The sequence below is a fragment of the Coregonus clupeaformis genome, chromosome 21, assembly GCF_020615455.1.
Source record: "Coregonus clupeaformis isolate EN_2021a chromosome 21, ASM2061545v1, whole genome shotgun sequence".
Classification (NCBI taxonomy): Eukaryota; Metazoa; Chordata; class Actinopteri; order Salmoniformes; family Salmonidae; genus Coregonus; species Coregonus clupeaformis.
Genome location: NC_059212.1, coordinates 52320331 through 52338862, shown reverse-complemented (window position 1 = coordinate 52338862; position 18532 = coordinate 52320331). Strand labels below are relative to the sequence as shown.

General features: G+C 46.0%; 1 protein-coding gene across 5 annotated transcripts in view; it reads left to right on the top strand.

Annotated features, from left to right (window-relative positions):
* The window catches only part of LOC121535373 (E3 ubiquitin-protein ligase mib1-like), a 117634-nt gene that overhangs the window by 13633 nt on the left and 85469 nt on the right, over positions 1-18532 (top strand). For all 5 annotated transcript variants that reach the window (XM_045205969.1, XM_045205967.1, XM_045205968.1 and 2 more), the window contains exons 3-9: positions 1511-1640; positions 7155-7259; positions 10502-10568; positions 11042-11246; positions 11428-11614; positions 12869-13013; positions 13229-13362. In XM_045205969.1, the coding sequence (XP_045061904.1) occupies positions 1511-1640; positions 7155-7259; positions 10502-10568; positions 11042-11246; positions 11428-11614; positions 12869-13013; positions 13229-13362 (973 nt within the window). The remainder of the gene's footprint in view (positions 1-1510; positions 1641-7154; positions 7260-10501; positions 10569-11041; positions 11247-11427; positions 11615-12868; positions 13014-13228; positions 13363-18532) is intronic.

Sequence of the window (18532 nt, the reverse complement as noted above, 5' to 3'; positions counted from 1 at the left end):
ATTGCCGCGTTGTTCAATTGACACATTTGTCGACTACATGAACAACCTTGTCGACTACTGTTGAATAATTAATGAAGTCAGACACATCCAACCTGTTTTAAAAGAACACCTATTTATTTACTATCAAGCAATGAAAACGTACATTGTATATAAGAAAGTCTACACATCAAACAATTTTTTTTACTGAAGTGCCATAGCCTATAAACGAGCGCTTCTACACCCCTGCGCATCTAGCGGATTAGCTGCTCTAGCATCAAAAGACAGTTGGAAAGAGGAGATGTAGACAGACTCATTTAGCAAAACAAGGCCTATTTAAACAGGTTTTTTATGGTTATTTTAATTTCATGGTGGTGTTCATCCATAACCGTCAGTTACACGGTTATTCAATGACTGTCACAGCCCTACTTCAGAGTACCCAATTGTTGTGCTGGCAATGGCCTGTAGAGTTAGTTTTTAAGGACTGCCATGATGAAACATGAAGTGAAAAGCCTTTGTTGGTGTGGTGTTGGTCAGATGATTAGACAGGGCCATCTGGCAAGCCAACTGCACGGCTCACTGTCATGGTAATGCTTCAGGCTGTTTTTATGGCTGGCAAAGCATGGTTTTTGATCCCCATCAAAACGGTGAACGTTATAGTGAGCGGTTAAACATGTTTGCTTAGGGGCTCCTCTGAAATCCAGTCAGCAGCTCTACTTCATCAAAAGATGGAGTTGAGGAGTCTTGATTTGAGGTTGTTGACACCTCTTGAAAAATTCTACCTAGCTAACGTTAGTGACCAAAGGTGCTCAGTTCTTGAAAAGGTCTAAAATGGCATATCAACAACATTTATTTTCGGCTAATAACAGTGAATGAACATTTCAATGACTGATATAGATAGCCTATCTATGATTGAGGTATACTAACACATCAACTGCATGATTTGCCAATAGGTCTTTCAATGCCACCATAAATAAATGGCTAACCTTGGCCTCCCGAGTGGCACACTGCATCGCAGTGCTGGAGGCGTCACTACAGACCCGGGTTCGATCCCGGACTGTATCACAACCGTCCGTGATCGGGAGTCCCATAGTGCGGCGCACAATTGGCCCAGCGTCGTCCGGGTTAGGTGAGGGTTTGGCCGGGGGGCTTTACTTGGCTCATCGTGCTCTAGCGACTCCTTGTGGCGGGCCGGGCACCTGCAGACTGACCTCGGTCGTCAGTTGATCGGTGTTTCCTCCGACACATTGGTGCGGCTGGCTTCCGGGTTAAGCGGGCGGGTGTTAAGAAGCGCGGTTTGGCGGGTCATGTTTCGGAGGACGCCTGACTCGACCTTCGCCTCCCGCGCCCATTGGGGAGTTGCAGCGACGATACTAGATCGAAATTGGGGAGAAAACGGGGGTAATAATACTAAAATATAAATGGCCAACTTTATCCAGTATTGGTTACATATTTCCAACGTTCACATCCATCTAATGACAACTTCTGTTATTCACCCACTAAGTCAGTAAAATAAATGTGTTTATTTTGACAGAGTCCTGTTGGAGTCTCGCCGTAAGTCGAAGAAGATCACAGCCCGAGGTATCTTCACCGGTGGCCGGGTGGTGAGAGGAGTGGACTGGCAGTGGGAGGATCAGGATGGAGGCAACGGCAGGAGAGGAAAGGTACTCGTTTTGTTGCAAATGAAAATGTTTTGCTACGGTGTGCCCATTTTATCTTGACCCTGTACCTTGTTCAGTAGGGCATGCTGTATGAAAATGTTTTGCAAATGAAGACAGAAATCTGTGTTCTTAATCGACCGCCAATAAGATTTTTTGATGACCCAGCCTTCTCATCAAATATGAAATGTATTACTATGATAGTTTGGGATTTTATTAGGATCCCCATTATCTGTTGCGTAAGCCGCAGCTACTCTTCCTGGGGTCCACACAGAACATGAAACATGACATAATACAGAACATTAATAGACCAGAACAGCTCAAGGACAGAACTACATATATTTAAAAACGGGACACAAAGCCTACATGTCAATACATACACACAAAATATCTAGGTCAAATAGGGGAGAGGCGTTGTGCCGTGAGGTGTTGTTTTATCTGATTTTTTTAAACCAGGTTTGCTGTTCATTTGAGCAATATGAGATGGAAGGGAGTTCCATGCAATTATGGGTCTATATAATAATGTACCATTTCTTGAATTTGTTCTGAATTTGGGCACTGTGAAAAGACCCCTGGTGGGGTAAGTGTGTGTCAGAGCTGTACGTAAGTTGATTACGCAAACAATTTTGACTTTTCAACACATTCATGTTTCTTATAAAAATAAGTGATGCAGTCAGTCTCTCCTCAACTCTTAGCTAAGAGAGACTGGCATGCATGGGGATGTTCTGGTCCAGCTGCAGCTTAACTAGGTCTTTCTTAGCAGCACTTGACCACATGGCAGGATAAGAATCAAGATAAGACTAAATTAGAGCCTGCAGGACTTGCTTTGTGGAGTGGGGTGTCAAAAAAGCAGAACATCTCTTTATTACGGACAGATCTCTCCCCATCTTTACAACCATTGAATCTATATGTTTTGACCATGACAGTTTACAATCTAAGGTAACGCCAAGTAACTTAGTCTCCTCAACATGTTCAACAGCCACACCATTCATTACCAGATTCAGCTGAGGTCTAGAGCTTAGAATATGGGAATGATGAGTTTCTGATTTCATCATTGGGTCCAAGAAGGTGATAAACATTTGTGTGCATGCCTGCATTGATGGGTGAGAAGGAAGTGTGGGGAACAGCCAATGAGTTGGAAAAGTTCCTTAGTTCTAAAGAGAAATGGCATCACTGGTTGGTTCTGTCCCAGTCCGTCCCCTACCTCTGTTAGTATAATTGCGAACAGACATGCAGATTTCCTCACCGCAGAATACATCTCAAGAGGTTGAATTTTTTTAGCAGGTAGATTTATAAAGGGAACGGCTCTATAAAGATCTAGTAGCTTGACTCAGTTCTATACCCCAGTATTCAATTTAAGATTCCCCATACGAAATTTAAAGGGTTCATTTTGCTGTGTTATTTAAATGCCCAGTGCAGTAAAATTTTTGTTTTTCCTTTGTTTTGTATCATTTTGTAAAACAGCTGATGAAATGAAAACTAAAAGTGTGGAAAGAATTTGATCAGTGTGATTTCCTGATAGTTGCTTGTTGAAAATACAATCTATACAGGACCTTCTAATCAGCAGGTTTGCATGGGTGGGAGTTTCGGCTTGTCTGGTGACGTCACCAGGCTGTAAATTGGTTAATAGACCAATAACAAAGAGTTCCAAACTTCCCTGCCAATAACAGCTAGTTTTCCGTTTCCCTCCCAGACAGTCCTAGCAAAATTCTTGCTTGAGAAATAGTTTTTTCCTTAAAAGCTATTTTTGTCCATTTTAATGGAACACTATTACAGTAGCTTAAGGTACTTAATTGTTACCCAGAAATGATTTGATATCGATATACACATTTTCATGTTATATTTACTCCATTCTTTCTGCTCTTTAAGCCTATTCTGTTGAGTGATGTTGCATATTCAAATCAAATGTATTTGTCACATGCGCCGTATACAACAGATGTAGACTTTACCGTGAAATGCTTACTTACAAGCCCTTAACCAACAATGCCGTTGTCACGACCGTCTTCAAAGGGAGTAGACCAAAGCGCAGCGTTTGAAGTGAACATGACTTTATTAATAAAGTGCAACACGAAAAACAATAAACAACGACGAAACGTGAAGTCCAACAGTACAAAGACTGAACACGGAACAAAAACCCACAAACACAAGGTGAAAACACACAGTTTAAATATGGCTCCCAATCAGAGATAACGAGCCGACAGCTGACACTCGTTACCTCCGATTGGGAGTCACATGACTAATCAAAACCAACAAAACCAAACACACCCAATAACACAACATAACCTACCCAAAACCCAACAAAACGAACACACCCTGACTCAAAATACAAGTCCCGGAGCCAGAGTGTGACAGTACCCCCTAAAGGCGCGGACTGCGACCGCGCCTCACAACCCCACAATAGGGAGGGCTGGGTGGGTGTTGCTCCTCGGAGGCGGCTCCGGCTCGGGCTTGACCACCACCCCACTATAGTCACTACCCACTCTCGTAGCCTCCTCCAAATGACCACCCTCCAATTTAACCCACCTGGATTAAGGGGCAGCACCGGACTAAGGGGTAGCACCGGACTAAGGGGCAGCACCAGGATAAGAGGCAGCACCAGGCTAAATGGCGGATCCTGGCTGGCTGGCTCTGGCGGATCCTGGCTGGCTGGCGGATCCTGGCTGGACGGCTCTGGCAGATCCTGGCTAGACGGCTCTGGCGGATCCTGGCTGGACGGCTCTGGCGGATCCTTGCTGGACGGCTCTGGCGGATCCTGGCTGGACGGCTCTGGCGGATCCTGGCTGGACGGCTCTGGCGGATCCTGGCTGGACGGCTCTGGCGGATCCTGGCTGGACGGCTCTGGCGGATCCTGGCTGGACGGCTCTGGCGGATCCTGGCTGGACGGCTCTGGCGGATCCTGGCTGGACGGCTCTGGCGGATCTGGCTGCTCATGGCTGGCTGACGGATCTGGCTGCTCATGGCTGGCTGACGGATCTGGCTGCTCGTGGCTGGCTGACGGATCTGGCTGCTCATGGCTGGCTGACGGATCTGGCTGCTCATGGCTGGCTGACGGATCTGGCTGCTCATGGCTGGCTGACGGATCTGGCTGCTCATGGCTGGCTGACGGATCTGGCTGCTCATGGCTGGCTGACGGATCTGGCTGCTCATGGCTGGCTGACGGATCTGGCTGCTCATGGCTGGCGGAAGGCTCTGGCTGATCCTGTCTGGCGGAAGGCTCTGGCTGATCCTGTCTGGCGGAAGGCTCTGGCTGATCCTGTCTGGCGGAAGGCTCTGGCTGATCCTGTCTGGCGGAAGGCTCTGGCTGATCCTGTCTGGCGGAAGGCTCTGGCTGATCCTGTCTGGCGGAAGGCTCTGGCTGATCCTGTCTGGCGGAAGGCTCTGGCTGATCCTGTCTGGCGGAAGGCTCTGGCTGATCCTGTCTGGCGGAAGGCTCTGGCTGATCCTGTCTGGCGGAAGGCTCTGGCTGATCCTGTCTGGCGGAAGGCTCTGGCTGATCCTGTCTGGCGGAAGGCTCTAGCGGCTCCGGTCTGGCGGACGGCTCTGAAGGCTCATGGCAGACGGGCGGCTTTGCAGGCTCAGTACAGACGGGCGGCTTTAGCGCCGTTGGGCAGACGGGCAGTTCAAGCGCCGTTGGGCAGACGGGCAGTTCAGGCGCCGTTGGGCAGACGGGCAGTTCAGGCGCCGTTGGGCAGACGGGCAGTTCAGGCGCCGTTGGGCAGACGGGCAGTTCAGGCGCCGTTGGGCAGACGGGCAGTTCAGGCGCCCGTTGGGCAGACGGGCAGTTCAGGCGCCCGTTGGGCAGACGGCAGACTCTGGCCGGCTGAGACGCACTGTAGGCCTGATGCGTGGGGCCGGAACAGGTGGTCCCGGGCTGAGGACACGCATCTCAGGGCTAGTGCGGGGAGCAGCAACAGGCCGGGCTGGGCTGGCGACGCACCCCGTAGGCTTCGTGCGTGGAGCAGGAACAGGCCGGGCTGGACTGGTGACGCACCCCGTAGGATTCGTGCGTGGAGCAGGAACAGGCCGGGCTGGGCTGGTGACGCACATCGTGGACCTGGTGCGTGGAGTAGGAACAGGCCGGTCCGTACCGGGAACACACACCACTGGCCTTAACTGGGGATCAGGAACGGGCCGGACCGGACTGGTAACACACCTCAGTCTCTCACGCCGTGCCACAACAACTTCCCTCCCTCTACTCGCCAATGGCTCCCGTAATCCGATAGCCTTCTCTCCACATCTCCCTGTGGCAGCCTCCTGCTGCCCAGGCGCCCAAGCCATGTGCCCCCCCCCAAATTTTTTTTGGGGTTGCCTCTCGTCCTTCCGACGATGGCCCTGCTGATGCCGTTGCTCCTCTCCTGCCAGGTTCTCCCCCTTCATCGCCCTCCGGTACCGGACGGCCTCCTCCTGCGTAATATGTCCCCAGCCGAGGAGGACATCCACCAGCGTTCTCTCCTTACCCGGCGCTTCCTCCCCAAGAAATTCTTGGGTAGTACTCTCGGGCTTCCAGCCTTGCCTCCGTGCTGCCTCCTCATATCGCGCCTCTCGGCTTTAGCTGCCTCCAGCTCTTCACGAGGACGGCGATATTCTCCCGGTTGTGCCCAAGGCCCCTTACCATCCAGAATCTCCTCCCATGTCCATGAATCCTTTATGGGTGGATATAAATCCTGTGTAGGTGGATCCTGTTGCCGCTTGACACGCTGCTTGGTCCTTTTATGGTGGGTTTTTCTGTCACGACCGTCTTCAAAGGGAGTAGACCAAAGCGCAGCGTTTGAAGTGAACATGACTTTATTAATAAAGTGCAACACGAAAAACAATAAACAACGACCGAAACGTGAAGTCCAACAGTACAAAGACTGAACACGGAACAAAAACCCACAAACACAAGGTGAAAACACACAGTTTAAATATGGCTCCCAATCAGAGATAACGAGCCGACAGCTGACACTCGTTACCTCCGATTGGGAGTCACATGACTAATCAAAACCAACAAAACCAAACACACCCAATAACACAACATAACCTACCCAAAACCCAACAAAACGAACACACCCTGACTCAAAATACAAGTCCCGGAGCCAGAGTGTGACAGCCGTTTTTAAGAAAATAGAGTTAAGAAGATATTTACTAAATAAAATAAAGTAAAAATAAATAAAACATAACACAATAAAATAACAATAATGAGGCTATATACAGGGGGTACCGAGTCAATGTGCGGGGTACAGGTTAGTCGAGGTAATTTGTACATGTAGGTAGGGGTAAAGTGAATATGCATTGATAATAAACAGCAAGGAGCAGCAGTGTAAAAACGGTCCGGGTGGCCATATTATTAAATGACATATCATGATATTTATGTGACATTATTTGTTGATGTGCCAGAAATGCACAGAATCAATTTGACGTTATAGCCAACAGATTATTAACCAAGAGGCATGCCTTTAGAATGATTCTTAAATGGGAATGCCTTGGCTAACTCCTTCACTCTCTTTTCATCTCTCCTCTTCTCTCCTTCTTCCTCCCCAGGTGACAGAGATCCAGGACTGGAGTGCAGCCAGCCCACATAGTGCAGCCTATGTCCTCTGGGACAATGGGGCCAAGAACCTCTACAGAGTGGGCTTCGAGGGGATGGTGAGTAAAGCAACACACACACAAATGATCAGGTGGTCTTTGTGTTTGACTGCTGAGCTGGGGCTCTTTGTAATGCTGCCAGGCCTTTGTAGTGGAGAGCCACGCAGCCAGGGCCCCATTGTGGCAGGCAGCTGGAAGGAGGGAGGGAATCTACATGAGAAAAGCAATCTGTTCCCTTCTTTCTTTATGAGGAAGAGAGTGAACACAGAGGTCAGCTTCAGGGGGAGGAGGGGTCTTGGGGTCCCACACGAGCCACAAATGACAGGCAGTGTGCTGATTGGTGGAGAACACTCCTGCTTTTTTATGAACGCTGACAATCGGAGAGCTGGGTTGTGTAACAGATTTGTCCTTTGTTATTTTAATACGTCTGGTAGGATTGAGGGGTTGAGGTAGACGACATCTGCTTCTGGATTAACTAAAGCATGGATTATATATGCTGCTCCCCAAAAATAATGGAAGACAACAGCCTCTGTGCCTAAACTGGCCACATCTACAGTGAGGGGAAAAAAGTATTTGATCCCCTGCTGATATTGTACGTTTGATAATTTCTTTGTCAGTGGGCAATCTATAATTTAAATGGTAGGTTTATTTGAACAGTGAGACAGAATAACAACAAAAGAATCCAGAAAAACGCATGTCAAAAATGTTATAAATTGATTTGCATTTTAATGAGGGAAATAAGTATTTGACCCCTCTGCAAAACATGACTTAGTACTTGGTGGCAAAACCCTTGTTGGCAATCAGAGGTCAGACATTTATTGTAGTTGGCCACCAGTTTTGCACACATCTCAGGAGGGATTTTGTCCCACTCCTCTTTGCAGATCTTCTCCAAGTCATTAAGGTTTCGAGGCTGACGTTTGGCAACTCGAACCTTCAGCTCCCTCCACAGATTTTCTATGGGATTAAGGTCTGGAGACTGGCTAGGCCACTCCAGGACCTTAATGTGCTTCTTCTTGAGCCACTCCTTTGTTGCCTTGGCCGTAGGTTTTGGGTCATTGTCATGCTGGAATACCCATCCACAACCCATTTTCAATGCCCTGGCTGAGGGAAGGAGGTTCTCACCCAAGATTTTACAGTACATGGCCCCGTCCATCGTCCCTTTGATGCGGTGAAGTTGTCCTGTCCCCTTAGCAGAAAAACACCCCCAAAGCATAATGTTTCCACCTCCCATGTTTGACGGTGGGGATGGTGTTCTTGGGGTCATAGGCAGCATTCCTCCTCCTCCAAACACGGTGAGTTGAGTTGATGCCAAAGAGCTCAATTTTGGTCTCATCTGACCACAACACTTTCACCCAGTTCTCCTCTGAATCATTCAGATGTTCATTGGCAAACTTCAGACGGGCATGTATATGTGCTTTCTTGAGCAGGGGGACTTTGTGGGCGCTGCAGGACTTCAGTCCTTCACGGCGTAGTGTGTTACCAATTGTTTTCTTGGTCACTATGGTCCCAGCTGCCTTGAGATCATTGACAAGATCCTCCCGTGTAGTTCTGGGCTGATTCCTCACCGTTCTCATGATCATTGCAACTCCACGAGGTGAGATCTTGCATGGAGCCCCAGGCTGAGGGAGATTGACAGTTATTTTGTGTTTCTTCCATTTGCGAATAATCGCACCAACTGTTGTCACCTTCTCACCAAGCTGCTTGGCGATGGTCTTGTAGCCCATTCCAGCCTTGTGTAGGTCTACAATCTTGTCCCTGACATCCTTGGAGAGCTCTTTGGTCTTGGCCATGGTGGAGAGTTTGGAATCTGATTGATTGCTTCTGTGGACAGGTGTCTTTTATACAGGTAACAAACTGAGATTAGGAGCACTCCCTTTAAGAGTGTGCTCCTAATCTCAGCTCAATACCTGTATAAAAGACACCTGAGAGCCAGAAATCTTTCTGATTGAGAGGGGGTCAAATACTTATTTCCCTCCTTTTTTTTTTTGTCCTTTAGCAGACGCTCTTATCCAGAGCGACTTACAGTTAGTGAGTGCATTCATTATTTTAAATTTTTAAATTTTTCATACTGGCCCCCCGTGGGAATCGAACCCACAACCCTGGCGTTGCAAACGCCATGCTCTACCAACTGAGCTACATCCCTGCCGGCCATTCCCTCCCCTACTCAGGACGACGCTGGGCCAATTGTGCGCTGCCTCATGGGTCTCCCGGTCACGGCCGGCTACGACAGAGCCTGGATCATTAAAATGCAAATCAATTAATAACATTTTTGACATGCGTTATTCTGTCTCTCACTGTTCAAATAAACCTACCATTAAAATGATAGACTGATCATTTCTTTGTCAGTGGGCAAACGTACAAAATCAGCAGGGGATCAAATACTTTATTCCCTCACTGTATATGTTATACGGTGTATATTGATGTCCTGGTCATTGGCCAACCTGGCTGTTAGTGTTTATGTAATCTGTTACTTTTTACACTTTTTGTAACACTTTTTCAAACACATTTAATATTATTATTATTATTATTATTATTGATAATCAAAGACTGCAAACAAGCGCTGTGGACATGGTGAAAGACACTGCATTTTTGTGCACACGATCAATGTATTTTCACTTTTTTTTCTTGAGTATTTTGGTTCAGATGGCATCAAAAGTCCACAGTCTAGTCTCTTGGCTTCACACATTTAGCAAATAATATTTCTTCTCATTTTACATTTTTCCTCAATGTCTTTTCTTTTTTCCTTTGCTTTTTGTTTAAAATGACATCAAAAAGACCACATTTAAGTTAGTTGATTTCACACATCTATAAACACGGTTGCATTCCAAATGGTATCCTATTCCCTTTATAGTGCACTACCTTGACCAAAAGTGGTCAAAAGTAGTGCATTATATAGGGAATAGGGTGCCATTTGGGGGTGCAACCACTGTTTGTGAACCCTGCTCTGTCAGAGGAGCAGTATGGCTGTCTACTATGCACTGCCTTGTAATCAACATGGCTGCCCTCTGTCTATATGCCACAGTGGAAGCCCATCCGCATCTGAGTCATTACAAATGATATGATGCAGTTCCTTCCCTGCCGAGCCAGAGCTTTGTAATGTAGTGCTTCCATATCCCTCAGAGCCTTGAGGGTAATGCTATTGTTGCCACCCTGCCCTAACTTTAACACAATGTCACACGGCATGTCACTGCAGTCGGAAAGAAGTGTGATTTTACTCTGTCGTCATTCATCTGCTGTACTTCTGATAGATTGAATTAAGTAGATAATTAGCTGATCCTTAGTTCCCCGTCTCTCCCTTTCAGTCGGATTTGAAATGTGTCCAGGATGCCAAAGGAGGGTCTTTCTACAGAGACCACTGCCCTGTTCTAGGTGAGTACAGTACTAGTGATCCGTGGCACTACACTACACTACCGTCATTATTGCACCAATTCCTCCCCAGCACAGCGTTCTGCAGTGGAGTCCAAGGGCATCAGGAGCGCATCACTGCCTGGCTGCTGTTACTGGTAGTGTCCACTAGGTGGCATCACCACACAGATACTGACAGTACCAGGCTGCATGGAGACAGCTTGGGTGCAGTCATGGGCCACACTGGCACAGTGTTCCCACAATCTCAAGGATTGTGTCTTCTCTCAGATTTTCCTGGCCAGTGATACCTGGGTTGTGTTTAGCACACGATGCAGCACTGCAGCAACCAAATAAACTCCTCTAGTTTAATAGCAGTAATCACAAAAGGCTCTCCGTGATCAGTTTTGTCCACCCTATTTTATCGTAATGAGACTAACCTACATAAAGTAAATAAGAATGTGTAACCAGTATGTATTCCACCTGCTCTCTCCCCACAGGTGAGCAGAATGGCAACAGGAACCCAGGCGGTCTGCAGATCGGAGACCTGGTCAACATCGACCTGGACCTGGAGATAGTCCAGTCCCTGCAGCACGGCCACGGAGGCTGGACAGACGGTATGTTCGAGACCCTCACCACCACCGGTACCGTGTGTGGCATCGACGAGGACCACGACATTGTGGTGCAGTACCCCAGTGGGAACAGGTAAGCTCTTATCAGGTCATCATTCAGACCAGTGCACAAGCACAGTCCAGTCATAACACATCTTCTGTCATAACAAGAGTAGGACATGGACTTCATCTATTTGGCCTAATGAAAGATATTTATGACACTAATTTCCATGTCATAGGGGCCACCTCAAATAAAGTGTGTGTGTCCCCCCCAGGTGGACGTTCAACCCTGCGGTGCTGACCAAGGCCAACGTGGTGCGTAGTGGGGAAGGTGTTGCGTCGGGGGCGGAGGGTGGCAGCTCCCAGTTCCTGGTGGGAGACCTGGTCCAGATCTGCTACGACATTGACCGCATCAAGCTGCTGCAGAGAGGACATGGGGAGTGGGCTGAGGCCATGCTGCCTGTAAGACACACTCACACATGCGTTTCCTTTGTCAGCAAAACGTCCTTTTTCTTTCACCTCTCACCTCCCACGTAACAAGGACAGTATCACCTGGGTGTATGTAATGACTACGGCATAGTCTATTGTGATTTTGGTCTAAAAGTCTGTAAATTGGCATAATCGTGGATAGTCATTGCTTCCTCTCATCAAACTGTATCTAACGTCACGCTACAATCTGCCAACACTCCATTAAAACCAACACCCCCAGCAGCTAACAAGCCCTAAAACACAGTGATCAGTACCTACTGTTGTTGCTGCTGCTTCCCCCTCCCTCCCCCTCAGTTCTGAGTGATCACTGGAGCCTCCTGGAGTGGGACTAATGTCCCGACTTTAAACTAGGCGTAGTGCCTTTTCTGCTCTTTAGTTGACTCTCCAAATGAAGCGAATCGAGTTGCAGACCTGCTAATGAGTGGTACTCAAATTACATATGAATCTCTGCGACACTAGGCTGGAGAAGTTTGTGTAGGAAAGATGGCTGCCAATGAAGCAATGTATTGGGCATGCATTCTATTTGGTATACTGGTGTTTATATATTGTAACGTAGTGTTAGTCTGTTTCAATATCCACATTAGCATAGTACTCAGAATGCATATCGGATACATTAATTGATTCTATCTAGTATGCTGGAGACCGTGGATATTGGAACGTAGCCTCAGACTTATCAAAATGCCTTTCCTTTCCTCACTCAAAAACTTGAAAGACATCAACAATGTCCCAGATAATTGGCTGTGTAGATGAGAAATAAGTCTGGCTCTCACTCAGCCCTTCAACTGCCCTTTGAATGAATAATCAGAACAGTGCTTTAGACTCATCTGTGATTATGCTTTCCTGTCATGTTTTTGGAAAGGAAGGGCCGTATCTGTTTCTGAAAGGGGAACGAATGGCTTTCTAGAAATTAAATACAGACACACATCTCTTTTTGGTTTGTTCCCCCCCAATTTTAGTTTTTGTTTTCTATACTTTAGTTATATCACAGATAATTTAACCTCCCTGTGTAAGAGACACTAGAATGCTGAAAGGAGGTTCAGAATTCCCTTCAATAATCTTTGGTACTTAAAACAGATTCTTTTTCTGAGAAAGCTCCTTCATCAGTGCTCTGGTTAGTTTTTAGAGACAAACTAACAATGATTCTCTTAACAATATGGTGTGTTTATGCTCTTTGAGATTATAATAAAAAATGCTATAGCAATGTAATTAATGTATTGTTTTCCTCAGACCCTGGGAAAGGTGGGCCGTGTGCAGCAGATCTACTCGGACAGCGACCTGAAGGTGGAGGTGTGCGGAACGTCATGGACCTACAACCCTGCTGCTGTCACCAAGGTGGCCCCCACTGGCTCCGCTGTCACCAACGCCTCCGGAGGTAGCAGGACACACTCACACACACACACACAGTGTGTGCACACTGATACACAGACCATAAACCAGTATTATTTTCCATATCTGCTGCTAGCCCGTTTATAAGTGGGCATGCACATACACTGGCCCCTCTTACACACCACACACATTCTTCACTCATTTGATCTAGAAGATGACCCCCTTGTAATGTTGTTCTCCTGTGTGTGTTTGTGTTTGTAGAGCGTCTGTCTCAGCTGCTGAAGAAGCTGTTTGAGACCCAGGAGTCAGGTGACATCAATGAGGAGCTGGTCAAAGCAGCAGCCAATGGCGACCTGGCCAAGGTGGAGGACATCCTCAAGAGACCTGACGTGGACGTAAGTGATCTCTTCATTCAACACAGCTTCAGGCTTGATAGAAGATGTCTATCAAAGTTTAGTCCCAGGGCGCTGTATTTCCCCCCCCCGAAGATATATATTTATTGCGAATTGAGATGGCAAAATTATGATATATAGTTATTTTTATTTAACCTTTATTTAACTAGGCAAGTCAGTTAAGAACAAATCCTTAATTACAATGACTGCCTACACCGGCCAAACCCGGACGACGCTGGGCCAATTGTTTGCCGCCCTATGGGACTCCCAATCACGGCTGGTTGTGATACAGCCTGGAATCGAACCAGGGGGTCTGTAGTGACGCCTCAACCACTGAGATGCAGTGCCTTAGACCGCTGCGCCACTCGGGAGCCCATATAAAGAGATTACTCCAGTTAATCCTTCAGAGTCCATTGACAGAGCGGTACGTCAATCTATACTGAACAAAAATATAAACCCAACATGCAACAATTTCAACGATTTTAGTGGGTTACAGTTCATATAAGGAAATTAGTCAATTGAAATACATTCATTAGGCCCTAATCTATGGAATTCACATGACTGGGCAGGGGAACAGCCATGGGTGGGCCTGGGAGGGCATAGGCCCAACCACTTGGGAGCCAGGACCAGCCAATCAGAATGTTTTTCCCCCCCAAAAAATTCTTTTTACAAACAGGGCTTTATTACAGACAGAAATACTCCTCAGTTTCATCAGCTGTCCGGGTGGCTGGTCTCAGATGATTCCGCAGGTGAAGAAGCTGAATGTGGTGTTTATATGTATGTATGTATGTATGTATGTATGTATGTATGTATGTGTGTGTGTGTGTGTGTGTGTGTGTGTGTACAGTGAGGGAAAAAAGTATTTAATCCCCTGCTGATTTTGTACGTTTGCCCACTGACAAAGACGTGATCAGTCTATCATTTTAATGGTAGGTTTATTTGAAAAGTGAGAGACAGAATAACAACAAACAAATCCAGAAAACCGCATGTCAAAAATGTTAGAAATTGATTTGCATTTTAATGAGGGGAAATAAGTATTTGACCCCTCTGCAAAACATGACTTAGTACTTGGTGGCAAAACCCTTGTTGGCAATCAGAGGTCAGACATTTCTTGTAGTTGGCCACCAGGTTTGCACACATCTCAGGAGGGATTTTGTTCCACTCCTCTTTGCAGATCTTCTCCAAGTCATTAAGGTTTCGAGGCTGACGTTTGGCAACTCGAACCTTCAGCGCCCTCCACAGATTTTCTATGGAATTAAGGTCTGGAGACTGGCTAGGCCACTCCAGGACCTTAATGTGCTTCTTCTTGAGCCACTCCTTTGTTGCCTTGGCCGTGTGTTTTGGGTTATTGTCATGCTGGAATGCCCATCCACAACCCATTTTCAATGCCCTGGCTGAGGGAAGGAGGTTCTCACCAAAAATTTGACAGTACATGGCCCCGTCCATCGTCCCTTTGATGCGGTGAAGTTGTCCTGCCCCCTTAGCAGAAAAACACCTCCAAAGCATAATGTTTCCACCTCCATGTTTGACGGTGGGGATGGTGTTCTTGGGGTCATAGGCAGCATTCCTCCTCCTCCAAACACGGCGAGTTGAGTTGATGCTAAAGAGCTCAATTTTGGTCTCATCTGACCACAACACTTTCACCCAGTTCTCCTCTGAATCATTCAGATGTTCATTGGCAAACTTCAGACGGCCCTGTATATGTGCTTTCTTGAGCAGGGGGACCTTGCGGGCGCTGCAGGATTTCAGTCCTTTACGGCGTAGTGTGTTACCAATTGTTTTCTTGGTGACTATGGTCCCAGCTGCCTTGAAATCATTGACAAGATCCTCCCGTGTAGTTCTGGGCTGATTCCTCACCGTTCTCATGATCATTGTAACTCCACGAGGTGAGATCTTGCATGGAGCCCCAGGCCGAGGGAGATTGACAGTTATTTTGTGTTTCTTCCATTTGCCAATAATCGCACCAACTGTTGTCACCTTCTCACCAAGCTGCTTGGTGATGGTCTTGTAGCCCATTCCAGCCTTGTGTAGGTCTACAATCTTGTCCCTGACATCCTTGGAGAGCTCTTTGGTCTTGGCCATGGTGGAGAGTTTGGAATCTGATTGATTGATTGCTTCTGTGGACAGGTGTCTTTTATACAGGTAACAAGCTGAAATTAGGAGCACTCCCTTTAAGAGTGTGCTCCTAATCTCAGTTCGTTACCTATATAAACGACACCTGGGAGCCAGAAATCTTTCTGATTTGAGAGGGGGTCAAATAATTATTTCCCTCATTAAAATGCAAATCAATTTATAACATTTTTGACATGCATTTTTCTGGATTTTTTGGTTGTTATTCTGTCTCTCACTGTTCAAATAAACCTACCATTAAAATTATAGACTGATCATTTATTTGTCAGTGGGTAAACGTACAAAATCAGCAGGGGATCAAATAGTTTTTTCCCTCACTGTGTGTATATATATATATATATATATATATGTATGTGTATATATATGTATGTGTAAATATATACATATATGTGCAAATAGATACACATGTATATACATATATACACAAATGTGCTTGTGTGTGTATATATGTATATTTATATATACATATATACACAAGTGTGTGTGTGTGTGTGTGTGTGTGTGTGTGTGTGTATATATGTATATTTATATATACATAAATACACAAATGTGTATATGTATATATGTATATATATGTATGTACAGTTGAAGTCGGAAGTTTACATATACCTCAGCCAAATACATTTAAACTCAGTTTTTCACAATTCCTGACATTTAATCCTAGTAAAAGTTCCCTGTCTTAGGTCAGTTAGGATCACCACTTTATTTTAAGAATGTGAAATGTGAGAATAATAGTAGAGAGATTTATTTCAGCTTTTATTTCTTTCATCACATTCCCAGTGCGTCAGAAGTTTACATACACTCAATTAGTATTTGGTAGCGTTGCCTTTAATTTGTTTGACTTGGGTCAAACGTTTCGGGTAGCAATCCACAAGCTTCCCACAATAAGTTGGGTGAATTTTGGCCCATTCCTCCTGACAGAGCTGGTGTAACTGAGTCAGGTTTGTAGGCCTCCTTGCTCGCACACGCCTTTTCAGTTCTGCCCACAAATTTTCTATAGCATTGAGGTCAGGGCTTTGTGATGGCCACGCCAATACCTTGACTTTGTTGTCCTTAAGCCATTTTGCCACAACTTTGGAAGTATGCTTGGGGTCATTGTCCATTTGGAAGACCCATTTGCGACCAAGCTTTAACTTCCTGACTGATGTCTTGAGATGTTGCTTCAATATAGCCACATAATTTTCCTTCCTCATTATGCCATCTATTTTGTGAAGTGCACCTGTTCCTCCTGCAGCAAAGCACCCCCACAGCATGATGCTGCCACCCCCATGCTTCACGGTTGGGATGGTGTTCTTCGGCTTGCAAGCAACCCCCTTTTTCCTCCAAACATAACGATGGTCATTATGGCCAAACAGTTCTATTTTTGTTTCATCAGACCAGAGGACATTTCTCCAAAAAGTAAGATCTTTGTCCCCATGTGCAGTTGTAAACCGTAGTCTGGCTTTTTTATGCCGTTTTTGGAGCAGTTGCTTCTTCCTTGCTGAGCAGCCTTTCAGGTTATGTCGATATAGGTCTCGTTTTACTGTGGATATAGATACTTTTGTACCTGTTTCCTCCAGCATCTTCACAAGGTCCTTTGCTGTTGTTCTGGGATTGATTTGCACTTTTTTAGCACCAATGTACGTTCATCTCTAGGAGACAGAACGCGTCTCCTTCCTGAGCAGTATGACGGCTGCGTGGTCCTATGGTGTTTATACTTGCGTACTATTGTTTGTACAGATGAACGTGGTACCTTCAGGGATTTAGAAATTGCTCCCAAGGATGAACCAGACTTGTGGAGGTCTGATGGCTGATTTCTTTTGATTTTCCCATGATGTCAAGCAAAGAGGCACTTAGTTTGAAGGTAGGCCTTGAAATACATCCACAGGTATACCTCCAATTGACTCAAATGACGTCAGAAGCTTCTAAAGCCATGACATCATTTTCTGGAATTTTCCAAGCACAGTCAACTTAGTGTATGTAAACTTCTGATCCACTGGAATTGTGATATAGTGAATTATAAGTGAAATCTGTCTGTAAACAATTGTTGGAAAAATTGCACAAAGTAGATGTCTTAACCGACTTGCCAAAACTATAATTTGTTAACAAGAAATTTGTGGAGTGGTTAAAAAACGAGTTTTAATTAAATATAGTCATTGACAAGGTTAGAAATAATGATTTTTTTAATAGAAATAATAATTGTGTCCTTCAAACTTTGCTTTCGTCAAAGAATCCTCCATTTGCAGCAATTGCAGCCTTGCAGACCTTTGGCATTCCAGTTGTCAAGGTAATCTGAAGAGATTTAACCCCATGCTTCCTGAAGCACCTCCCACAAATTTGATTGGCTTGATGGGCACTTCTTACGTACCATACGGTCAAGCTGCTCCCACAACAGCTCAATAGGGTTGAGATCCGGTGACTGTGCTGGCCATTCCATTATAGACAGAATACCTGCTGACTGCTTCTTCCCTAAATAGTTATTGTATAGTTTGGAGCTGTGCTTTGGGTCATTATCCTGTTGTAGGAGGAAATTGGCTCCAATCAAGCGCCGTCCACAGGGTATGGCATGGCGTTGCAAAATGGAGAGATAGCCTTCCCTCTTCAAGATCCCTTTTACCCTGTACAAATCTCTCACTTTAGCACCACCAAAGCACCCCAGACCATCACATTGCCTCCACCATGCTTGACAGATGGCATCAAGCACTCCTCCAGCATCTTTTCATTTGGTCTGCGTCTCACAAATGTTCTACTTTGTGATCCGAACATCTCAAACTTCGATTTGTCTGTCTATAACACTTTTTTCCAATCTGCCTCTGTCCAGTGTCTGTGTTCTTTTGCCCATCTTAATATTTTATTTTTATTGGGCAGTCTGAGATATGGCTTTTTCTTTGCAACTCTGCCTAGGTCAGCATCCCGGAGTCGCCTCTTCACTGTTGACGTTGAGACTGGTGTTTTGCGGGTACCAATAAATGAAGCTGCCAGTTGAGGACCTGTGAGGCGTCTGTTTCTCAAACTAGACACGCTAACGTATTTGTCCTCTTGCTCAGTTGTGCACCGGGGCCTC